This window comes from Eleginops maclovinus, chromosome 4, assembly GCF_036324505.1.
Source record: "Eleginops maclovinus isolate JMC-PN-2008 ecotype Puerto Natales chromosome 4, JC_Emac_rtc_rv5, whole genome shotgun sequence".
Classification (NCBI taxonomy): domain Eukaryota; kingdom Metazoa; phylum Chordata; class Actinopteri; order Perciformes; family Eleginopidae; genus Eleginops; species Eleginops maclovinus.
In genome coordinates, this window is record NC_086352.1 from 25,828,303 (window position 1) to 25,854,293 (window position 25,991).

The following is a 25,991-nucleotide window of genomic DNA, read 5'->3' on the forward strand; positions in this document are numbered from 1 at the left end:
CCTCAAAAAATGTCACATATATGTCAGATTCACCTTTAAGGACAAAGTCTCCAATTATCCTCAGCTCTGAAACTCTTACTGCCTTCATCTAATGTGAAAAGACAGCTCTGCTTCCTTTTCAGATCTCTCGACGCACGCTCTCTTCTCCTTTCGCTCAATCAAGGAATGCATGAGTACACTGTAGTCTCTTGATTAGGCATACTTATTACCAATTATTAATGCTAACAACTGGCAGCTCTTTTAAACAGAATATAATATGTAAATTCAGAGTTATCAAGAGATTAAACTGCTGCTCAACTGATGCGAGACATGTTTTAAGTGATAGGGACATACTGATTTATCGGCTGAACATCAGCAACCTCAGGAGATGGCAAGCAACTGCTACAACCGCAATGTTTTAGATTTTTCTCTTTTTTATCCAACAGCATGACGAGGTGCTGAGCACTGCAGGTTTCTAGTTTTTTCTCTGGTTGCCGAGAGTTGAAAAATCTTTAAAAACTTCACTGTCATTTTTCTCCTAGCCATACAATCACAGGGCAGAAAGGGCAGGAAGTGCTAGGATATGTACTGAGCTGATCAACTGCAACGGACGGCAAATTACTACACATGGACCGAGTCAGTACTTCCTTCCGACAAACTTTAGACAAGTACTCTACCTTGTGTGGACATTTTGGCCAAATAAGAATAGGCACCAGCCAAAGAGTACTCAATATGTGGGAAACTTGCATGGCTGGTAAAGCTTCTGCTGTACGTTAACTTTGAGTGTATGAGCTATGTTACAACTGAAATGTTCTCAGACTCAAAAGACTTATGAAGCATTATTCAGGGTTCCCCCAGGATTTTTAGTCTTAAATTTAAGACTTTTTAAGACCTTTTTAAGACCACTTTCAATAAAATTTAAGACCAACGTCGCACCTTCCCTGGTATGCGTATTAATGAAAAAATTGAAAATCAATCAATCAATCAATCAATCAATCAAATAAATAACTTTAATGAACAATATGCTCTGAGGACAACAGCTTTCAAAGATCTGCTTCAACATAACATTCACCATATTTAAACACAATAACTGTGTGAGGAGTGCATGTATGCACATGCACACGTCTGTGGGTGCGCCTTTGTATGGATGTTTTTTCCCAAAGTAACCTACAGCCTGTCTACACTGTATTTAAGTCATTAATTTAAGAACCATTTAAAACAATAACTGTGAGGGGTGTACGTGTGTGTGTGTGTTTGTGTGTGCGTGTGCCTGCATTCGTCTGTGGGTGTGCCTGTGTGCGGTTGTTGCAATCTACACTGTATTTAAGTCCTGAGACAGAATAATTTAAAACAATAACTGTGAGGGGTGTACGTGTGTGTGTGTGTTTGTGTGTGCGTGTGCCTGCATTCGTCTGTGGGTGTGCCTGTGTGCATTTCAATAGATCCTACAGCTTTTGGAGCTCAGCTCTTTTGGCAGCAATCTGTTCGTCCAGTTTAATGAGTTCAGCCATCTTTTCCTTGTGGCTCCTTCTAAAGGCATTCGATTTTGCTATTAGCTCCGCCATCTTGCTGCCTGCTTGCTTGGCTTCAGCCTGGTCTGCCAACTTATCAGCATCCCTGAGCAGATGTTCGGCTACCTCCTTGATGGATCTTCTGTGCTTTCTCAGTTGCTCCAGGTTCTCCTCAATGGCCTTTCGTTTTTCTGACTCTGCTTGAGATTCTCTCTTTTTTCTCTCCGTCTCAAGATGAATTCTATATCTTGCTCTGGAAGATGAGACCGAGGAAAGCAGGGCTGGCGTGAGGGGGACCTTGGTAACCCCTCCATGGAGAGAGATGTAGTCACAGACGATTCTCTGCGCTACAACGGTGTCTTCGTGAATGTTAGCAGTTTCAATTTCTTTGTTCACCGAAAAGCCCCGCTCAACTGTTGCCTGCCCGTGTGATTGAAGTAGAAGCTTCTGGATAAAGGACCAAAGTTGTGGGTAGGTCTCACTGATGATGTTGCTTAGAAAGACATCCAGTCTTTTCTTGAATGGCTGGAAGGACTGAAATTCTTCAGTTCGGACCTCCAGGGACAGCATCTCTGAGAACTTCTGGGTGATCAGATCACCTAAGAAGAGTGGATGAAAGAGCATTCAAATAAATGTATAGCTACAATATCAGTAATATATTATTATTCATACGACTGCTTGATCTAATGTCCTATTGTGCTGTGTTAGCATATGCATTATGTTATGATTCTTATTACGTAGTTCCTATTTTTTGACCATCGGCCGCATTGGGAAGCTTCAATGAACTGTCACATTAAAGAGTGTTACAATACACTTAGTGCTATGCACTGCACAGCATTATTCTAACTTATAATGGCATGACAACAATGGCATAATCAGGATAACGAACTGCATTCGTAGATAAAACAAATAATGCACTTTGAGGTGTAACGCCTGTGCTACCACTTTGAACATGCAGTATTTTTTGATACAAGAATACCATGATGTTCTTTATCCCTTACGTACAGGTATTACATTAGTAAATTGTATGCTTATGTTTAGACCTCATCAATAAAATAATGTATGAATATGTACCAGCAGCAACTCCTCCATCCAACTGTCTGTCTTGTAGAAACTTCCTGACTATGCTCTTCATCTGTTTCTGACACAGTTCAGGGTTGCTGTACATAAAGGCTGGGTTCAGACAAGTTAATTGTCTAACAATCGGAAACTTCAAAGGGCTCCTCTCCTGAATCTTCTGGACCATTTTGGATAGACACTCCATGTATTGGTTTTGAAAATGTAGGATGGAAAGTTCCTCTGAGGATTTACTCCGCTGTTGGAGTTCCTAAGGATGAATAAGGACTAGCTGAAGTGAACTGTCCCTGATTACAACACAACTGTTTACAACACAACTCTCCTTGCTCTTTCCCTTTAACCACCAAATTGCAATTTTGTGAAACGCCTACTTGTCGGCCATGATTATTTCCAGAATACCTTTATGGCAGTCTCTGCACCAATGCCGATGTCCACTGCCTTTGGATGCACCCTCGACTGCTTGTCAGTGACATCAAGCCGTACCAAGTGCTGAGGTGTGACATCAGTCAGTAGCTCTCGCTTGATGAATCGCCTCAGCAAATTCTACAAAACAGGGAAAACATATCCGAGAATGAAAATGTCTTTGGGACACAGTAGCATCATTGTCACAATACACTTGAGCTATTTGAAATTGATTATATAGATGTAGTCTGTGGTCACATATTGGCCCAAATCAACCAGCAGTAGTCTTATTGTAATGAAAAGAGATGATGTTAAATAAAAAGACATATATTCACACAGATTCACTTAAAAGATTCAGCTTACCTTCAGTAATTCAGCCAAGTCATTGGCAAAGAATGGAAGCACAGGTTCATCCGTTTGATACTTTGTCAAGAAGGGTGTCACACTTCGTGAAACTGCCATGAAAAAATGCAGCTTTGCCAAAATAAGAGGGTCTTTGGTTGCCACCTCGATGGTGTCATAAGAAGACGTTCCAGGGTTTGGGAGCTTCTTGGTTGTAACAGCATCAACATATTTCTTCATGTCAGGCCAGATCTCAATGGCTCTCTGCACTACTGGGAGGTTCTCGATCCAGCGGTGACCACAGAAAGGCAAAGCAAAGGTTTTGGACTTTGTAAGATTGCAAAAACCCTCCCTTCTTGCTGGCACATTGTGAAAAATAGTATGAAGAGCTCTTAAGAACTTCTCCATATGCCACTCAGTGAATCCACATTTGACAGCATTATGTAGAGTGTGTAGCCCACAACTTCCCACTACAACCAACTGGGCACCCCCAAAATGCTCAGCATGCTCCGTCCGCAGCATCTCAAGAAAACGCCAATTGACGTTGGGTCCGTCCATGGACAAAGAGACCATCCTCCTCAAATCAAGGTCACATAAACACTCCTACAAGAAATATCAGAAACAAAATTCAAACACCTTTGCAGTATTCTGTCATACAATATAAAAGTGCTCTATAACCATTTGTATCATGCTTTGGGTAGGGGAATATTGGATTGAACAAGTTGCTGATATACAGGGATTAAAGCAAAAAAAAATCCTGAGCCTGAACTTTTTAGACTCATGCAAACAACTATATACATGTATGCAGATTATTGTATAGTGTTCACAATGGTTCCCAAACTGGGGGCCATGGCCCCCTTCCGTGGCCGTGACCCCCCTGGTGCCCCCCTTTTGATAAAAACACTCTTAAATAGTGAATTTTGAGCATGCTGTAGTAAATGCACTCTGAAATTTAGGGTACATTAAAAGGACTGATTTACTTTTCAAACAGTTTTAATAAATCAAATAATTCAACAATTTCAACATTTCAATAACTTTGAACTTTGTTCATCAGAAATAAAATGGCAAATTAAATACACAGATGTTAATAAAACCAATAGAAAGTTATATCAAGTAATATCAAAACAAGTAATCAAAAACATTAACTCCTACATGAAATGATAACTTAAATCAAATAGAAAGAAATAAACAAAGTGCATTTGTATCTCCAAAGTACTTTTTAGTGGGGTTTAAGTTATCAAAACTAGATTCAAAAAATGAAACAAAGTGCTCTATTTTTTCCTCTTTTTTCCGGGTTCTGAGTCATCCGAACTCTTCCTTTTTCCAGAGGTAGTTGAGGCTATTGAAGAGGATTTCTTGGCTGGACCATGAAACAGAGAAAATAACTTTGGTTGCCCAGAGGATGCAGTGGATGGCCCAGAGGAGGAGGCAGAGGGCCCAGATGAGGAAGCAGAGGGCCCAGATGAGAAGGCAGAGGGCCCAGATGAGGAGGCAGAGGGCCCAGATGAGGAGGCAGAGGGCCCAGATGAGGAGGCGGAAGGCTTATTAGTTGCCCCAGACGAGGAGGCAGAGGGCCCAGAGGAGGAGCTGGATGGCTTTTTAGCTGCCCCAGAGGAGGTGGTGGAGGGCCCAGTGGGTCGAAAAGGTCTTGTTTTTGCAGAGGAGATGGTCTTTGGTGAAGGTCTGGTTGGTCTAGGTGAGGCAGCTGGCCTAGTGGAGGAAGAGGATGGCCCTTTTGATTTCTTCGCCTGGGTCACTATTCTGTTTGCCACCGCTGTAGACCTCACCCTCATGGCCTCACTCATCCTTTTCTCCCTCATTCCCTGTTCTCTTGCCTTCTTTTTCTCTAGGTGGAGTTGGTATGTTTTATAGGAGGAAAGGCAAGAATTCCTTAAAGGCTGGTCAATTAACATTGTTGAGGCCGTCCACTTCCTGGCTTTCATTGTTGACTTAATTATGGCGAGGCTCTCATACGTTTCCACATTCATCCTGCACCTGTCTGCCTCCAGTATGTCATCCATTATGTTGAAAGACCCCTCCACCAGCGGGCCTGTGAAAATTGAAAGAAGGGCTTTCACAAGTTTGATCAGGGTTGGGTATCTCACACCTCTTTCTGAATTTCTTAGAAGTGCCACCTGACTCCACCAGTCCACATCCACTCGGCTGTTTTCTTCAACATAGGTATTGGCCAGAGGTACCAGGTCAGCATCTATTTGGTATGCACGAACCTCCTCCCGCAGTGGGCCGAGTGCTTCAGGTGGAACCACATTAGGCAAGGCCTTCCCTAATGCCATGAATGCTGAACCTAAGGAGTCACACTGTATGAGGGATGGGGTCAGAGCCGAGAGTGAGGTGACCATGTGGTTGTCGAGGGGAAGGTTTTTGAGTAGAAACTCTGCTGCCTTCATGTAGCCCTCTCTGAGGGAGTTGTACAAGTTTCCAACCCACAGTGTCTTCGCCACACGGGCCTTGGTCATGGCAGAGTATCCATATTTTCCAACACACAGGGATTTGTTAGGCAGCTGTAACGCTGCATCCCGTACATTGATCTTGAGGATCTCTTTGACACTCAGGGGGATAGCTCCTGGCTTCATGAATTTGCTTAGCAGCTCTCTTACCAGTGCCAACATTTCAACATGCAACAAGTGCACCATTGGTTTCTCATGTTGCAGTTTTTTCAGAAATGCCTGAAATGTTGGAAGGACACCTGTAAACATACAAAAAACATTTAGGCATGTTTCCATTAGTTGTAATTAAAACTTAGAACAAGACATCAGTTACTACTATGCAACTAGGTAATTACAGTACAGTTACTAACTATACAATGCTGTAAGGAATTCTCTTGAGGTGGATTACTTTTGTTGAAAAATAGACCTAACTGTTCCATTTGCACCTTGTCTTAACTAAAAAGCTATGCCATCCAGGAGAGCTGGGCCATTACCACCAAGTAATAAATAAATGTATGTAAACTAGCCATGGATTTTCCTACTCATTCAAGATACCTCTGAACAGGTCAATCAAGACTGTGAGCCTATCAAAATCTGTGAATAGCACAGAGATGCGTTCCTTCCGGCTCTGGTTTGTTTGGGTCCTGGATGCTGTGGCCTGTTCTCCTTGCAGAACCTCTATTCTGGCCCTTTCCTGAGGCGAGACCTCGTGCCTTTCAAGGACTTGTTTGAGTAACTTTCTGGAGTGCACACACACACACACCCACGTTATGCTCCCTCTTATAAAACCATATGGGGATTAAGGCTGCATGTTATAACATACAGCATTATAGACAATACACTAATACATCCCTATTTTATTTTTTTAATGAAAAAAAAAACTGTCAGTAATGCAATATTTTTATCATATCATCATACAGCATATAGCTGGCAGTTTCATGTGTTGCATTAACTACAGCAATACTATAAAGCCGTTATAGCCACTATTAAAAAAAACAGCTTGATTCTGCACTACAACACATTTTCTCATAAGGGAAGGCTATAGGCCAGAATATAACACATGTTCAAAAAAAGAAAAGAAAAAAGCTCCTTAAAAAGGAAGGTCGTTTTATTTTCGCGCAAGACAAAATAGTTATATATCAACTATCAATCCCAACGGGGTGCTGCTGAATGACAGCGCAAGGGATAAGACGCGGCTCGTAGGTGTAGGTTTCGGATGTTGTCAACATTTAAAAGCACGCATGTATGCCAGGTAACCGCACGGGTGAGCAAATAAAGAGGACCTCTGCTGTGTACTCTGTGTTATTTTGTGAAGAGTGCTCATAGAAACGACTAGGCTAAAACTACACAAGTCCCGACTTTGTGTCCGACTTTTACATTGGGTTTCGCCGCACACAAAGACAATCGCAATTGTCGTAAGGGGGGGTCTCAGCCGAGAATCGGACACGATAGTCGCGTATTTTGAGCCAGGCTGAGAGGCTATACTGTGACAAATACGATTTAATTCACACACATTTTTAAATGCTTTGTACCTACCTGTATTTATGCTCTTCGCCCGGATCCAGTAGGTTGTAGTAGTGCACAATCAGGACATCCAGGAGTTCTCTCACCCTATTGCACACCTCCAACATCTGCAGGAACCTGTTACTGATGGGCCTGATCAAGCTCTTCGGTGTAAGATGGAGTAATCTCTGGAATTCCGAAAATATTTCTTTCTGTTTCGGAGACTTCTCTATGTCATAAAACACATCCGAGCAGAAATCTTCCACCTCTGCCTTGAAAGGGCTCATCATGGCTTTTGCACCGTTAGAAACCATATGGACTGTGTCGCCAGATATATCCAGCAGGTGCGGGTTCTCCCTGCGCAACTGTGTCTCGAGACCGGACTTCTTTCCCCGCATAACCGCACAATTGTCCAGTAAAATACTGGTCACCTGCTGCAGCCCTAAACCATAGGACTGCAGCACATCCTTCAATTCCTGGGTAAGTGCTGCAGCATTGGCTATGTTCATTTTTCGACTAGCGAGGTGTTGCGTTTTAACAGCATTTTCCTCATTGTCAAAAAAACGAACAAGAACATTGAGGACTTTATCCATGTTATTATTGGTGGCCTCGTCGACGTTCAGGGAAAACATGTTGTTTTTCAGTTTGGTGGAAATTTGCCTTTTAAACTCAGGTGTTATCCCGTGAGTGTTGAAATAGCTGGCCAGCTGATTTGAAATGGACATTTTACTTAGTGCAATTTTATCTTCCGCTACTTTTTTACACAGCTCGACCAGGGGTTGTGATAGCGTGAAGGAGAGGTCGTGTTCTGCGAGAAATGCACACACCCGTATTTTTAACTCACACACACGGTCAGTTATGGAAGCCGGTACATCAGATGTTGTTGTTGCTCCTGGTAAACGCGTCGTGTGTGGGACAGCACGAACAGCAGCTAGGTGACGAGGGTCTGATTCGTGTTTACGAAGAACCTTTTTGCCGCTGGATGCATATATTAGCCTCCTGGAGCACAGCGTGCAGAAGCAAGCGCCTGTCTCACTCAACTTCTTACACCAACTGCTAAATGGTTTGCCATCTCGTCCAATCTCCTCCAGCCATACCCAGCGCCATTTATTTTTCAGACCTTTATCTATCTCGAGGGTATTTTCCCCTGGTTTCATGTACTGCATCGCGCCTGCTCCTATGCCCCTCTCTCCATTAACTACAGTCACAGCCTTCGTAGTAAGAGAGTAGGCCTATCTGTGCTACAGTTTAGTTGATCGAGGCGCGTTGTGTTAAGGCCCGCCCCGTTTTGCTTCTGATTGGCTAACACTGTTTAACATCAGAACTGGACAGCGGCGCTTCTTTCCTACCATTGGCAGAGAACGAACAGACTCGAAAGCCGTGGAGTTATCGCGTTTTGGGTTTAAAAAAAAAAAAAAAAAAATCCATGTGATATAACAGTTTACACTATATACATTTTCATATGAAAGGGCAACAGATTTTTTTATTTGTTTTACATTTTGTCAGTCTTAACAGTAATAGACTACATATTACTGTGTAAGATTATAGAAGGCCTATTCATTATTCCACAGTGCTGCTATTCCTGCAGTTTGTTGCCAGACTGTGTGAAAAGTTACTAACAAAACTATACTAGACAAATTGCTAATAACTTGTTCAGCTCAGTTGTTTTAAGAATCGCAATTCTTATCTAGGTAATGCACGGTAAGCAACTAAGAAAACGTGATGACTCAATATTGACAAAAACGATTTCCTCTAGATGGCAGTAGCGCATTAGCGCGGGCTCTGAAGTTAGCATGGGAATAATTGTACAGCCCTGTTTACCATTTCATAAAGTAGCCTAGCTTATCTCTTGTGCAGAGCCTCACTGTAGCACGGATATGCTCTGCCTATATGGACTTTAATTTCAAAACATCCCTGTTTTACCTTTAGGTTACATATTGAATTATCTTTTATTAAGTATTCTTCAGAAATGTTATCTGTAGCAACTTACCTTGAAATTACTGAGAAGGTCCACCGCCTTTGCATGGCCCATGAACTGCGAGCCAAAATATCGTGATCGAACACGGTCACCGCCCCAGTAGCGGAGATGGATGTCAAGCTGTTTGGTTTTTGTGCTTTTGTTGAGGCTTTCGTCCAACATTGGCACAAAACCAACAGCCTGGTTTACCTGCTCGGTGAGCTCCTTACTGATAAAAGGGACGAGACCGAACTTCGTAAGATACGCTGTCTTGTTGCTCCCGCATGAAAATGTTGCCGCGATTTGAGAGTCAGGGAACATGCATTTGAATACATCGGTGATGCCCTCATTGGAGGAGTAGGAGTGGTGTTCGTATACTGTCCTAAGAGTCCATATTACCTCTGCCTGCAGAGTTGGTGTTGACCCGCACAGTAACCCTGACAGTGGTACCTGCTGCAGTGGTGTAGCGCTAGCCACGGAGGTAGACTGCACTGAAGGTGGCACACAGAAAGTTGCTATCGGTGCCTGGCTCGAACGCACTTCAACCAATTTTGTGTGCTTGGCACTCTTCATATGGGAGTTCAAGGCTATATGCCCCATGGTCCCAAGTTTGAAGGTTTTTCTGCATAAAGTACACTGTGCCTCCCACACATTCCCTGGCACAGGCTGAACCCAGTTATACTTAGGGTCGTGTACCCACGACGGATTGAACCGACATTTGCCCATCTCTAGCAAATAGAGTAGCCTACTTTAATGTCAACACATTTTTTTCGGATTTCACTTCGCGCGAACTCAAAGACTGTACCAAAGAGAACACAATGCAATGCAGAGGGGGGTGTCAGCGTCTCAATCAGTTTACAATGAATCGGTACAGGTTGCCTGATATTTAGGATGTAACCTACTAAAATGCAACGTTTGGGTGTTCTAAGATTCGCTGTAACAACGAACAAAAAAATACATGTTGTGGCGCCGTATCAAATAAGGAGGTGGATGAAAATTAAGACTTTTTGAACAAAATTTAAGACCTGTGAACAAAATTCAATACCTTTTCAAGGCCTTAATTTACGAATACTAAATTTAAGACTTTTTCACGTTTTTAAGACCTCGCGGGTACCCTGATTATTTTTACTAAAAAAGTTATTTGATTTGTTTGTTATATTAAACATTTGTTCACAAATGTCTGGGTAAATGTCTGTGTTTCCCAGGCACAAAGGGGGGAAAAAACAAGAACAAAGACATAGATATTGGTTAACAGTCAAAATGGGTTCTTTTATTCTTATATGTGCCCAGAACTTTAGAAATGGTACCTCATTAGTAAGTGACTATCAATTTCTTATCATGTTTGGTACCAGATGTAGTCTATATCTAAAAGATGTCTATTATACAAAGGATGGGACCATAGGCAAAAAAAAAATTGCCAGCAGGCTGCTCTGTTGCAAGCAACAACAACTCATAAATGACAAACGTCGCAGAAGAAGGGCCAGAAATTCTTAAGAGAGATATAAAAAGGCCAAGAGTGCACAAATAACTTATGACAACAATTGTCTAGAGAAGGCCATTGGAAGTACGACTCGTTGAACCTTGAAGCAGAAAAGGGTTCAGTCCAAACAACCCAGAGCAGAAAGACTGCTACTGTGGGAATGTGATTGAAAAATAAATATATCGCTCAGGGAGTACGGATGCTACGATGCAAGACATTTGGTAGAGAATACCTAAGGAAAGTCCATGATTCCTTAATAGGAATTGGATTGATTAATATTCAATTTATTTTGCACATTTAAAGAGGTGACACTATAGTATTTCCTTAAACACCCTTACCTTCCAATTGAGACAACTTTAAGTTTCCAAGATTGACCATAAATGCAAAATAAATATTACCATATTGAACTATTTCCTGTCCAGCTAATCCATGTTACTCTTACAAATTGCAACAGCTTCAACGTGTGGAAATAAAATAAATCTGAAAAATATATAGGTGTAGTTATGCCCAGAAGTATCAGTGTGTTAAGTGACCTTTCCTTGAGTAGCACCCTTAGGCCATCCTGTGTCTCCCTTACATTCCTATCACACTTCCTCTGTTCACACTCATTAGCTGTACTGCGGGGGGGGGGAAGTCATGTAGAAAATGCCACGTAGGGCAGGCGACCAACCTAATGAATTTGTTCCATTTCTGCGGAGATAAAAGAGGAATCACTGCAGGGAAAACTGCGAACAGCCAACGTGTAAGCCCTCCAGGATGTCATCAACTTGAACTTTAAGCATTGCTGCTTTCATCACAATATATAGTGGATCATAATCTGTCAGAGGGAGCAGAGCTGCAGTGTAGGATGTTACACTTGACTGCACAACATGGAACACACACACACACACACACACACACACACACACACACAAAAATAGTTCTTCGTTCATCACCAAAAACATTCAAGCAACCCTTCATTACACTGTAAAAAAAAAAACGGTTGACAGAACACAGATTTTCTAGGCAACGTGATGCATTTGGTTTTTTGAGTTTTCTTAACTTAAATTCACTGTGGTTGAGTGTACAAACATTTTTAAGTTCTGCCAACTCAAGTTTTTGGAGTGTTGCATAGAAATTTTGAGTTCTACAAACAAAGGCTTTTGAGTTTCACATGTTAATATTGAGTTCTACCAACACAGTTTTTTGAGTTTCACCTTTATGCTCTGAGTTCTACCAACACAGTTTTTTGAGTTTCACCTTTAAGCTCTGAGTTCTACCAACACAGTTTTTTGAGTTTCACCTTTAAGCTCTGAGTTCTACCAACTCAGTTTTTTGAGTTTCACCTTTAAGCTCCGAGTTCTACCAACTCAGTTTTTTGAGTTTCACCTTTAAGCTCTGAGTTCTACCAACACAGTTTTATGAGTTTTACATATAGATTCCAGGAGTTCTACCAACTCAGTTTTTTTAGTTCTACCAATCCCCCTCACCACTCCCCATCATTCAACACACAACAAATTAATTGAATACAATTTGTTTTTATTTTTCCAACATCAATGGGCTACTGGTGTGTGTGTGTGTGTGTGTGTGTGTGTGTGTGTGTGTGTGTGTGTGTGTGTGTGTGTGTGTGTGTGTGTGTGTGTGTGTGTGTGTGTGTGTGTGTGAAAGAGCTGGTGTAGGCTTGTTCATGGAGGAGTGATGACAGAGCTGGGCGTGCGTGCGTTCGTGTGTATGTGTGTGTGAGTGTAAATCATACACAGGCTTCACAGCAAAAGCTTCTCTTTCAAGGATCGCGTGCGCTGCGAGCATCTTGAACCAAGCTCGGAAAAGATAGTCTGGATGGCCTCAAAGGTGTACCTCATCTTCTCTGGATAGCTTATGTCCATTGCATACATTAGGCCAAACAGGTAGGCGAAGGCAGCAGCGAGGTCAGGTAGGTCGTGTTTTATAACTGCCCCTTCCAAGATGACATTGATTTCAGTCACTGGTGGGGATTCGGTGCCATCATCATCGTCATAGACAGTCAGTATGGCAACTGCCACTCCTCCAACCACCTCTTCCTCAGGGTCTGTGTTCTGTGGGAAAAAACAGACACAGCAAATGTTTTAGTGATACCAACACCCCATTACAATTGCGGTCAACACATAAGCTAATTTAGTTGTTTACAGTCACATTTAGGACAAGACTACCAGTCAATATGTATCCAGCTTCTGGGGAGATATGAAAGAGGCACTGCAAATCTATTAATCACACCGAAATGCTCTGGACTGACTTACCATGCACTTCAGAAAGAACTCTGATGCATCCTCTCTAACAAAAATGGGAAGGCCTCTCAATGCTGTCGTCCTTCTATGGCGCGCAATGTCTGCCGTCTGTGAACACGTGCATACAACCATGGACAGACACACACACAGACAGACACACACTGTAATGCAGCAAGATAACTCTCAAATTAAGAATCTCTGTTTATAAACATCGAATGTCATGTGATTTTGATTATTTAAGGTTATTTTTCTTTTTTACATACAGTTTAGTTTGAGGAACATTACCCACCTCTTCATCAAGTGAATTCAGTAACTTTTCCAAATCTTGACCAAAAGCTGTCTTCCTGGCTCGGTAAAGTTTTATCAGGCGGGACGTATACTTGTCAAGAGATGCATTCCAAGTTTCATGGAGGTTTTTGCTGGTGACTCTATAAAATTCTTTAGATATCTGGACACAAAAAAAAAAACAGTTTATAATTATAATATCCATACCAGGACTTAATGTGGTATAGTCATGCCAGTCTAAAGCTGCCAATGCATTACAAGACTTTCATCTCATCATTTGAATGAAAAGACTACATTTTCAAATGATAGTGTATCAGAAGATTAACCATATAGCCTAGTACACAGGAATGAGTGTTTCAGTACACAAATACACATGGGAAAACCATACACACAAAACATAAAGGAAAACATTACCTCCTCAGGAAAAAACAGTGCAGGCCATCTTTCTTGCACTGTTGACACCATAAATTATTCAAGTGCAGATTATGTTTAGATATTCATTTTCCATAAATGACTGAACAGTCCAATTAAAAGTAAACCAGTAAATTCAAAACCACAGCAGAGAAAAAATATATCAGTCAATATATAAGTCTATATATTAGTACTGAATGCCCTGTATGTAGGTTACCCCACAACCTAGCCCTTGCCTATCCTCGTGCTACTGCTCCCTCCACAACCAATGTTAGCGCTACTGTCGCTATCACTAGCTACTACTGCTTGATTGTTAAGCAGACATCACATGGTTCTTTCTGCAACACACGCGGTCCTTATGCAACATGTGTATGGAGTACATTCAATTAAGTTGAATATTTTAGCAATTTTAAGTTTAGATATTTATTTTCCATGAATTACTGAACAGTCAAATTAAAAGTAAACCAGTAAATTCAAAACCACAGCAGCATTCATTAATGCGAGAGAAAAAATATATCAGTCAATATATAAGTCTATGGGTGCGTTCGTAAATTGCCACTCCGAGCACACTCTGAAACGTTTTAACCGATATATACAGTCTATGGATTTGACAGTATCATGAGACTGGTGAAATACTGTCTTTCTGGGAAGTGTTTCGAACGGTTAAAAAGTTTCAGAATGTGCTCGGAGTGACAATTTACGAATGCCCTGTATGTAGGTTACCCCACAAACTAGCCTCGCGCTACTTCTCCCTCTACTTCAGTTAAGACACAAGGGCACAAACTCTAACTCTCCCTCTACAACCAATGTTAGCGCTACTGTCGCTATCGCTAGCTACTACTGCTTGATTGTTAAGCAGACAGTTCTTTCTGCAACACACGCGGTCCTTATACAACATGTGTATAGAGTACATACAATTAAGTTGAATATTTTAGCAATTTGCTGCTACTGACTGTGCATAGAACATCACGTTCAAAAATTAGCATTAAGTTAGCAAACTAAAATCAGCTAATAACTTTGCTAATTTGGTTGAAATACATTAAATATACGACGCTGGTTAGTTCAGCGACCAAATCTATCTTCAATTATTTGCCTTACGCATTCTATTAAGTCATATTTTAGAGAAATAACAATAATTACCTGATATGAATCTCACGTCTGGCAATCCTCTCAACTTCGAGGGAAAATGGTAGAACGGTCGACTCGTGGAGACCTGTGTATGTCCATGGAGACAGGAAGGAAACCCCGTAGTAGGCGTGTCCATGAACATACAGTTGAGGAAACTTAATTTTTTGTGTTAGAATCTTTCTAATCTTGTTAGAAAGTTGAGGGAAACAAAAAATCTTGTTTTGGTGAATCAAATTTCCTTGTTGACCAAATTCTGAGAATATTGAGTTGGGCAAACATTAATTTATTTGTTAGATGACAAAATTGTATTTCTGAATTAGCTTACAATAAAATTGTGTGTAAGTACAACAACTGTAATTTCCTTTTTTTACAGTGTAGTTGATCTAATCGATTGATCTGTAACCAACTTTCTCCACGAAGAGTCATACAAAAACACCACTTTTAATCTTGTGTTTGACTGACGTGTTTACACTAGAGGTACACTAATTGACTGATACAAGATTATTGTGTTATAAAAAAAACAATTATATGTGCTACAGTATTTGAGATTGTGAATTATTATACTGTAATCTTTAACACAGAAAAATATTCAGAACATAGAAATTGGAACAAGGGAATAATTGGCTGTTTTGTTTTTTGAAAATTACCATAAGGATTAATCAATAATGAAAAATGTTCAATACTTAACTTTTGATTGACAAAACAATTAAGCTACTCATTACTTCCTGCTCCACTTCACTGCTCCAATTTAATTGTATTCAGTTATTCAAAGAAAATTATGTAATCTCCTGAAAACAAGGGTATTTTTCATACAATACATTCATTAAATTCTTGCTGATAAGATTCATATTTGTGATGCTCTGTACCGTAACAACACTTTGCACTCAGAGTCAGGAAGCATCGCAAGGCTCCAGGAGTTACTATAGATTCAAGATTTCTGGGTGAAAAAAACAAGGCTACTTGGCAGCATGAGCCTCCTGAAAATAAAGTATGCTGTACTGTATTTCAAGCCACATTATGCCTCTGCCTGGCTGTCATGCAGGGGGAATGTCTTTGGTTACACCGGCCCTGTCAGGGATTTCATCTCATACGCTACACTATGTCATCTTCACATCTCATTTCATGGCACTCTGAAAACTGAAGTCAACCCAGACGAGCAGGAATGCAATTCTCAAGCGTGCAGAGAAATTCCCAGTTGAAGGTAGGGTCATTTGACAACGTCAGACCATATTTAGAAGTACAAAAGCAAAACACAGCAGTGGTCAGAATAGTCTAATGTTGAATTATTTGTATGGTCATTTTCAGAAGCAAGAGATGTTTTTGTTTTTTTCTCCTAAAGCATGATTTATTTCAGTTTATTTATACGTGTGTTTATGCATCGTAAAAATGTGGTTATCAAATACAGTTAGGGAATTTAAAAAAGTACTGACATTTTTATTTGTGGTTCATTATTATCTCCATGAGTCTAACTGGATTTTTTGATGCGTGTGCTGCACAAATATTCTTCTAACAGAATTGAAGATATGGAGGAATTAGGCAAGACATGGACATCGAAAATAGTTATAGCCTCAAGTAAACCCACTGTCTGCTACAAAGTGTTGCAAAAACTTTATTTTGAGTACAACCATTTTGCTTTCTGGGCTGATGGTAGTGCATGGGAGAAAGACAAGAGTTGCTCAAGTAAGAGGAGATTATAACCATTATAGCGCACTTTCCAAATAGTTGGACTCATTGTGTTTTAAATCCTTGGAAGCTTTGTTCTTGAAACTTTCATGCCAATAAATTAAATTTGATATGTTTACACCTAGGGGTGGGCAATAATTCAATATAATAATGTATAGTCTTTCAATGCAATCATACAGTATAGGAATATTGTGGTACACAAAAACTGACTCTTAACCAAAGTGACATACAGTACATGGATCCAAACATGAAGCATCAATGCATCTTCATAGGGACTATCATTTGAAGATTGCAGTTTTGTTTGTTGCGCTTAACAAACTGGTTTTCTCATTCTATTGTCTTAATCTAATTCTATATTACTGGTCATACATGATCCATGTACAAAAAAATGCATTCAATGTTTCTCTCTGAAGAGTTTTTAAAAAAGCGTACTTTTTTATTAAGAATATATAGTCAAAGAAATCAAAGAAAAGATTTGCAAATCTGCAAATCTCGCTGAACAGCACGTAAAGACACATGGATGCTATACAAGGCAGACAGTCATTCAGAAATGCAACCCACTCAAAGCTGCTAAAGCAAATAACCTATGTTTGACATTATGTCTTCTGTTCAGGATTTCACTTCTAGAGACGACTAGCCTTTGTCATAATTATTCTTCATGGCTGAAAATGTCCAAAGAGTCAAAAGAGAGGAAGTTTTGTTTAAAATACAAGCAACACTCATTGCAGCCCTCAATATCCAGTCATTTTCTTAATGGGCCCATCTTTGTGGCCAGTAGTGTCTGAGTCACTCGTACTTTTTTAAAAGTTTTTTTTTCTTAATGAAATGAACATGTTGTGCTGGTAAACACATTAGTACCCCTTTAAAGTATTTATCATTATCATTTGGAATATGTTTCCTTCCAAATTCATTGCAGTCATTGTAAGTCAATCATTTTTAGAAGATTTAATGCTGTTCAATATTTCCACTAAGCGCTAAGATTTGCAGAGGAGCCTCTGAAAGGCCTTTTCTTCCACTATGCATGAAAGTAAGAAGAGTTAATATTTGGCATTTAGTCTGACGTTGTCACTACCCACAAGCAAACGCCAAGCTCAGCAGCACAGCAGAGACTGGGAAGTGACAGTGATAAACAAACCACGTCCAAGAAGCACTGGAATAGACTTTTTAGAAAAGTGAGATGGATAAATCCACAGCCGAAAATGAACCTGATGTGCAGCAGCAGCAGCAGGCTGAAACACACCAGCTCTGCAGCAGATGATTATTCACTTTAGCATATCAAAATTCAAATACGTTTTGCGTTAGAGCAGACAGCCTCTTCATTTGAACTGTGTTGATAAGCAGCAGATGACCATCAGTACATGGATATAGCTTGCAGAAAGCTTCAGGTTGACAAAGGATGCAGCTAAGCAAAGCAGTGTAGATGTAATTATGATAAGAACAACAGTAACCTACGCTGTCACATAAAGGCATTGCTTTGAGTTGTAACATGAACCTGAAAATGGAGTGGGGGAAGAAAATGTGAAGCACTATTGTGTGTGATACAAAATGATAGAGAGAAAAAGGCTCTGTGCAGGACAATATAATCACAACATCATGAATAAACCAAACAGAGTACAAAAACAAATAAAAAAACACGAATTCCCAATGTCCATGGAGAGCTAGCATAACAGTAATTAGCAGCCAGCTTTATCGTTGTAAGACATCATTAAAACAGCAGGTAGCCTCCGAAGCTAGGCTAACCACCTAACACACACAGCCAACACTTCAGTTCACTATACATTCTAGCAAACAGCACCAATTAGCGACCTTACCTAGGAGAAGGGATCAGGGACTTCCAGCTTGTCAATCAATAAAGTCTCAGGGAAAAGTAAACGTCGAACAAAAATGTCAGGGGTAGGACAGGAAAACTTCTATTGTGGCTTGAAATTGTCTTTGAGGTCGACGAAGAAAACAATAGTCATCAGCGGGAGCAATCCGCAAACACATTATTTCTCCACACCTGCAGAAACGTGGCTAGCTTGTTAAGAAATTCTCCATGACCTGACCTGTGTGGGAGTAGCCGATTGCTGCTTACCGAATGTGCTTACTGCTGCTTGAAGGACTACAAACTTGTTACTCCTAATTCTGAACCCTCAAAACTTTAGACTTTGCTACGAATTGATATCATATGGTTATAAGGTTTGGTGGTTACTTTAAAGTTGCACTGAAAATACTGTTCATTATCATGGGATGCACCCTCTATTCCGACATCCTCCTATGGGGATGGCTAGTCGCCACGTCATCATATCAAAAAAGCCACTTCCGTGTCCACTCGCTAAAGTTTTAATGGTTTCTACTACTGTCAGCGGCAGTACAATGGTGCAGTGCTGTGTCCCGTGTTGTAGTAACAGAAATTATGTCGACAAAACCATCTGTTTTTACCGATTTCCCCTCGATGAACAGAGAAGAAGAGATGGCTGAAGTTGATACGGTAATTTGGATCTCAAATGATGAACAATAATAACATGCTAGCAGTTACTAGCTAGCCAAACGTCATATGTTAACAGTGTTGTGCATGAGCTAGTTCAAAAGAAGTGAACAAGTTCATTTTTCTATGAACTTTGAACGGAACTCAACATAATGTTAACTAACTAACTCATCAAACCCTAAGACAGCTAAAGGACAATCAGCAACGCACATCCTTTACATTAGATAGCTAGCGCTAGCTTCCAACCCTACATCCACTAACCTGTCTAGCTATGTTTCTAAGACATTCCTGGTGAGTTGTAACGTTATTTATGTAACCAGGTTTGTGTCGCCATTAGGGCGATATATTTTGACTTTTATTTTGACACATTGAGAAAGAATACAAACTTTTACTTTGATACAATTTCCTGTAACTTCCTTACCACTTCCTGCCTTGTCATCAGTTACTTCCCACTCAGTTCCTATCTGTTGAAAACAGTTAATACTTAAGAATTCCTGACCGTGAAAGATGCTAGAAGCAAAGTCGTAAGTAAAACTCATTGTTAAGTTAAATAATTGATAGATTAAGTTAAGTTTAAAGTTGAAAGAGAAGGTAATAATAGTCTTAAAAGATCGTTTTTATTTACATGTATTTACAAGGATATTTCATAAGACTTCATGTGAAGCTGAACTTTATGTTAAAAAATGTCAAACTTTGTTTTGTTGCAGTTTTCACTCTGCCATGTAATGCTGGAATCTTCAGTAAACAACAGTGAAATGTTAACTACGACACAGACTCCTGGTTATTGCATCAGAGTTTAACTTGTTGGATAGCTTCAGTTGTTACACTGCAGTGAAGACAACACAGTGAAAAGACTGAGAAGTTAGCATTGAATAACGAGTCAAGATGGAAGCTACATCTAATAAATCAGGAAAAAGTGGAAGCAGCTTTCATTCATCTGCCTCATCAACCAATGCTTTACTTCGTGCACGAGCAAAAGCAGCAGCTACTAAAGTGCGTGCCGAATATGCTGAGCAAGAAGCCAAAGCTAGGATAGAAAAAGTGAAAAAAGAGACTGAGGCTGAAACACTAGCCATCTGCCGTGAAGCAGCAGAAGCTGAAGCCGTAGCAGCTGTCTGGGAATCAGCAGTTTCAGGAAGCAACAATTATATTGTGCTGGATGAAACAAATTCAACAGAACAAAGCAAACTTGAACGGACAAGTGAATACATCCAAACTCACTTCCATTCCACTAACTCCGTCCAACAAACAGCCATGAAGGCTAGTTCGCCACCAACTCAACCAATTACCTATGCCACTCTCAGTTATAGCCCGAACAACCCCTTTGTTTCACGCCATCAGCCGCCTGTTTTTTCATACGACAGCACAAACAATGTGGATTTTACAGACTATGACTTAGACTATGCGCCACCAGCAGCCAAAGAGTCAGTCAGCCAGAATCCATTTACCCGAGAAGGTCCGCGGGTTATTCCCAAGACTCTTACCTCGCAGATCAGTGACTTGAATATTGGAGCTCCATCCTTCAACCCCCAGCCAACAAATACTCAAAGTATGCCTGCAACTGAACACCTGGCACAATATTTAGCTCGGCGTGACCTAGTGAATACAAGTTTGTACGAGTTTGATGATAAACCTGAAAATGATCGTGCTTGGCTGTCATCATACAAAAATGCCACTCAAGGACTTGGTCTCACAGCCACTGAGGAATTGGACTTGATGACGCGATGGCTTGGAAAAGAGTCCAGCAACCAGGTGAAACGTCTCCGTGCAGTGCACATAGCAAGTCCACAAATAGCACTGGGGAAAGCTTGGGAACGTCTTCAGGAGTGTTATGCAGCCCCAGAGGTGATTGAAAAGGCCCTCTTTACCCGACTGGATGCATTTCCCAGAGTCTCAGCCAAGGAAAATCTGAAGCTACGAGAGCTAGCTGACCTGCTTATGGAAGTGCAGTGTGCTAAAGAAGATGGCTACTTACCAGGCCTGTCCTACCTGGACACGACACGCGGAATTGAACCCATAGTGACCAAGCTGCCTTATGGACTCCAGGAAAAATGGATCTCGGCCGGTTCTAAGTATAAAGAAGCAAATGGAGGACGGTTCCCACCGTTTGATTACTTCACGAAACTCATATGCTATGAGGCCAAGAAGAGAAATGACCCTAGCTTTGCCTTTTTAAATACCACCACAATGTCATCTGTCAGAGCTGAAGGTGCCTTTCCTAAAACCTTCAAGAAACCCATTGCTGTTCACAAGATCAATGTCACTCCCACAGAGTCAAATGTCTCTAGTGATCCGAGTAAGATCTGCCCAATACATGCAAAACCCCACCCACTGAAGAAGTGCAAAGCCTTCAGAGCCGAAACTCTTGATGACAGAAAGGTATTTCTGAAAGAAAACGGAATCTGCTTTAAGTGCTGTAGCTCAACCAACCATATGGCAAAGGACTGCACTACAATTGTTAAGTGTTTTGAGTGTGACAGCACCCGACATATCTCAGCTATGCACCCAGGACCAGCACCGCACCTCACGACTCCTCTGACCTCGCCACAGCATGGCGGGGAGGGAGAAGAGGTAAACGACACCAGTGAGGTTAGCGCAAGCTGCACAGCAGTATGTGGTACAGGACAAGTCGGACGGTCATGCTCCAAGATATGCCTGGCAAGAGTGTACCAGAAAGACCACCCAGAGGAAGCCATCAAGGCCTACGTCGTGTTAGACGACCAAAGCAACCGATCGTTGGCCAAGTCCAGTTTCTTTGACAAGTTTGACATCCACACTAAGCCATATCCTTACCAACTGAAAACATGTTCTGGTATAGTAGACACTTTCGGCAGAAGGGCATCAGATTTTATCGTGGAGTCCCTCAATGGAAAAGTTAGGATTCCCTTACCACCACTCACTGAGTGTAATGACTTACCTGATAATCGGTCTGAAATTCCCACACCAAATGCCGCTCTGCATCAGCCTCACCTGTCAAAGGTAGCAGAACACATCCCAAAGCTGGACCCCACTGCTGAAATCCTCCTGCTGCTAGGGAGAGACGCAATCAGAGCACACAAAGTAAGGGAACAAATAAATGGCCCCGCCAATGCACCCTTCGCACAACGCCTTGACTTAGGCTGGGTGCTGGTCGGAGAAGTCTGTCTAGGGAGCACACACAAGCCGAACGTCAGTTCCTTCCGGACGGCCATGGTCGACTGTCATCGGCCCTCACTCTTCCAGCCATGCACAAGCCTTTTGCACATTAAAGAGGAACTTCACGACAGACTGCCAGGAAACAGTGCCTTACCACCCAGAGCTAAGGAACACAGTCTGGGTCAAAATGTGTTTGACTGCACGGAACAGGACAATAAGCTAGCACCTTCAATCGAAGATGAAACTTTCCTCAAAATGATGGACAAAGACGTCTACAGAAACGATTCACACAGCTGGGTTGCTCCATTGCCGTTCAGACTACCTAGGCAACAGCTTCCCAACAACCGCGAGCAAGCACTCAAGCGGTTTGGCTCACTCCAACGCCAATTCAAAAGAAAGCCAGAAATGCAACAGCAATACGTGGAATTTATGGGTAAACTGCTGAAAAACAACCATGCTGAGGTGGCACCAGAGCTAAGAGAAGAAGAGTGCTGGTATTTACCAAGCTTTGCCGTGTATCACCCACAGAAACCCGATCAAATCAGGGTAGTGTTTGATTCAAGTGCCCAACAGTCTGGGATCTCCTTGAATAACGTGCTCTTGACTGGACCGGATCTGAACAACACCCTTCTAGGAGTGCTCATGCGGTTCCGAAAGGACAAGGTCGCTGTGATGGCAGACATTCAACAAATGTTTTACTGCTTCCTTGTGGACGAAAAGCACAGAAACTACCTGCGATTCTTATGGTTCAAGGACAACAACGTAGCCAACGAGGTCATTGACTACAGAATGAAAGTTCATGTTTTCGGGAACAGCCCATCTCCTGCAGTGTCGATCTATGGGCTCAGAAGAGCCATCAGAGATGGCGCAGAAAAATATGGAACAGACACAGTCAACTTCGTCGAACGGCACTTTTATGTTGATGACGGCCTCTGTTCTGTCCCAACTGATGCAGAGGCTATTGGGCTGCTTCATAGGACTCAAGCCTCACTTGCTGAGTCTAACTTGAGGCTCCACAAATTTGTCTCAAACAGTCAGGCTGTCTTGGAAGCCTTCCCAAGTGAGGATTGCGTACAAGCCAAAAGGGATGTAGACCTCAGTGGAGATGAGTCACCCACCCAACGCAGCTTGGGGCTCCTGTGGGAAATAGCAAGTGACACATTCACCTTCTCTGTGTCAACCGACACCAAACCATTCACCCGTCGAGGGGTTCTTTCAATGGTGAACAGTGTCTTCGACCCTTTAGGGTTTCTGGCTCCAGTTACGATCCAAGGCAGGGGCCTTCTCAGAGAGTTGAATTCTGAGACATCGGAGTGGGACACCCCATTGCCTGAAGATAAGTTAGGCAAGTGGGAAGCTTGGAGAAACTCGCTTCAAGACTTGAGGCACTTTCATATACCTAGGATGTACACAGGCATCTGCCCAGCCAAGGCTGAGCGAGTAGAACTCCACGTCTTTAGCGATGCATCTGTGAAGGCCATTGGTGCCGTAGCCTACCTGAAAGCCATCCAAGAAGACACAGTAGACGTGGGATTTGTCATGGCAAAAGCCAAACTTGCCCCTCAATCAGACCCGACCATTCCCAGACTTGAACTGTGTGCAGCAGTCTTAGCAGTGGAAATAGCTGAGCTGATTCAGGATGAACTGGATCTAAAGCTGGATGCCACAAAGTTCTACACTGATAGCAAAGTTGTCCTTGGATACATTTACAACCAGTCCAGACGGTTCTATGTGTACGTCCATAATCGGGTCCAGCGTATACGCCAGTCTACCATCCCTGAACAATGGCACTACGTGAACACCGAAGACAATCCGGCTGACCTGGCGTCGCGGTCGGTCCCAGCAGCACACCTCACAAAGACAATGTGGTTCAACGGACCAACCTTCCTGCGCAAGCCCTCTGTTCAGCCAGACCCTGCCTCAGTCATACCTCAGTCATTCAGCATAGTCTCACCAGAGTCAGATGCAGAGGTCCGTCCAGCGGTGAAGAGCTACATTACTGATCTACAAGGGAAAGTTCTCAGCACAGAGCGCTTTGAAAGGTTCTCCACATTCGACACTCTCCAACGAGCCATCGCACTCCTTATTCATATAGGGAGATCCTTCAGCACTCCGACAGGCAAGTGCAAGGGATGGCATCACTGTGACTTACCTCGTTCAGTGGATGAGCTTTCCCAAGCAAGAGAAGTCATCATCAGAGCTGTTCAGAGGAATACCTTTGTGAAGGAATTTGAAGCTCTGGAGAGAGGAAAGCAAGTTCCGTTAAGCAGCTGCCTACGCTCTCTCAACCCAGTCTTACAGGATGACCTCCTCTGCCTTGGAGGCAGACTGAAGAATGCAGATGTGTCCATTGAACAAAAGAACCCTGTCATTCTCCCAAAAGAACACCATGTGTCCTTGCTTCTCACCAGATACCACCATGCCCAAGTAAAGCATCAGGGTCGCCAGTTAACAGAAGGTGCTGTACGAGCTGCTGGGCTCTGGATCCTGGGAGGCAAGCGGCTCGTTAACTCAACTATTCACAAGTGCATCACCTGTCGCAGACTTAGAGGACGGATGCAGGAACAAAAAATGGCAGATTTGCCCACAGAACGCCTTACAACCTGCCCTCCCTTCACGTATGTGGGACTGGATGTCTTCGGACCCTGGCACGTCTCCACCAGACGCACCAGAGGGACACAACCTCAGAGCAAGTGCTGGGCCATACTATTCTGCTGCATGAGCTCCAGGGCAGTTCACATCGAGGTGATTACCTCAATGGACACCTCAAGCTGCATAAACGCATTGAGGCGTTTCTTTGCCATAAGAGGACCAGCCAAACAACTGAGGTCAGACTGCGGCACAAATTTCATTGGGGCTTGCAAAGAACTTGGGCTGAGTGCAGATCAACCAGACAGCACAGTGCAGAGGTATCTGCAACATCAAGGATGCTCCTGGGTGTTTAACCCGCCTCATGCCTCACACATGGGGGGTTCATGGGAGCGCCTCATTGGGTTAGCCCGAAGAATCCTGGATTCGACGCTCCGCGAACACAGCACTCGCCTAACTCATGATGTTCTGTGCACACTAATGGCAGAAGTGACAGCAATTCTGAACGCAAGACCACTAGTTCCAGTATCGAATGATCCCGAGAATCCATTCATCCTCACACCATCGATGCTGTTAACGCAGAAAGTGGGCGTCCCACCACCTCCAGGTGACTTCACAGGCAGAGACCTCCTCACGAAGCAGTGGAGACAAGTACAAGCATTATCCAACTTGTTCTGGAACCGTTGGAGACAAGTGTACCTGTCAACCTTACAAAGCCGCAAGAAATGGACAAGGTCCCACCAGAACCTGCAAGACGGTGACATCGTCCTCCTCAAAGACAACCAAGCTGCCCGCAACAACTGGCCTTTGGCAGTGGTCACAAAGGCTATTCCAGGAACAGATGGAAGAGTCCGTAAGGTGGAACTAAAGACAGCAAACCAAGGCCAACCAAAGACTTACCTTAGACCAGTGACGGAAACGGTTTTGCTTCTTCATAAGAACTGATGTTTCAGTTGTAGATCTTAGTTGAATGTAATGTTCATGCTAGTATAGTGACCTCACAGTGGTCACAGCGGGGAGTGTGTCGCCATTAGGGCGATATATTTTGACTTTTATTTTGACACATTGAGAAAGAATACAAACTTTTACTTTGATACAATTTCCTGTAACTTCCTTACCACTTCCTGCCTTGTCATCAGTTACTTCCCACTCAGTTCCTATCTGTTGAAAACAGTTAATACTTAAGAATTCCTGACCGTGAAAGATGCTAGAAGCAAAGTCGTAAGTAAAACTCATTGTTAAGTTAAATAATTGATAGATTAAGTTAAGTTTAAAGTTGAAAGAGAAGGTAATAATAGTCTTAAAAGATCGTTTTTATTTACATGTATTTACAAGGATATTTCATAAGACTT

At 42.2% G+C, this 25,991-nt stretch overlaps 1 protein-coding gene and 1 long non-coding RNA gene across 6 annotated transcripts; one reads left to right on the forward strand and one right to left on the reverse strand.

Annotated features, from left to right (window-relative positions):
• Positions 1-974: 974 nt before the first annotated feature.
• LOC134863683 (uncharacterized) lies at positions 975-8,663 on the reverse strand. 5 transcript variants are annotated; one of them, XR_010165705.1, is made up of 5 exons: positions 7,295-8,663; positions 5,419-6,018; positions 3,333-5,111; positions 2,967-3,110; positions 975-2,089 (listed from the first exon to the last, which is right to left on the reverse strand). XR_010165705.1 is itself a non-coding variant. In XM_063882322.1 (2 exons), exons 1-2 carry the CDS (start codon positions 2,734-2,736, stop codon positions 1,425-1,427), a joined length of 837 nt encoding a protein of 278 aa, XP_063738392.1. In that variant the 5' UTR covers positions 2,737-2,746; the 3' UTR covers positions 975-1,424. The 5 variants fall into 4 exon arrangements, 1 of the variants encoding a protein (XP_063738392.1); XR_010165703.1 differs by having other exon boundaries at positions 3,333-6,018; XR_010165702.1 differs by having other exon boundaries at positions 3,333-8,663.
• A 10,584-nt stretch (positions 8,664-19,247) lies between these two features.
• On the forward strand, positions 19,248-19,677 carry LOC134863708 (uncharacterized). The gene is made up of 2 exons (XR_010165710.1): positions 19,248-19,439; positions 19,623-19,677. It is a non-coding gene; the product is annotated as an uncharacterized LOC134863708 (long non-coding RNA).
• Positions 19,678-25,991: the final 6,314 nt, after the last annotated feature.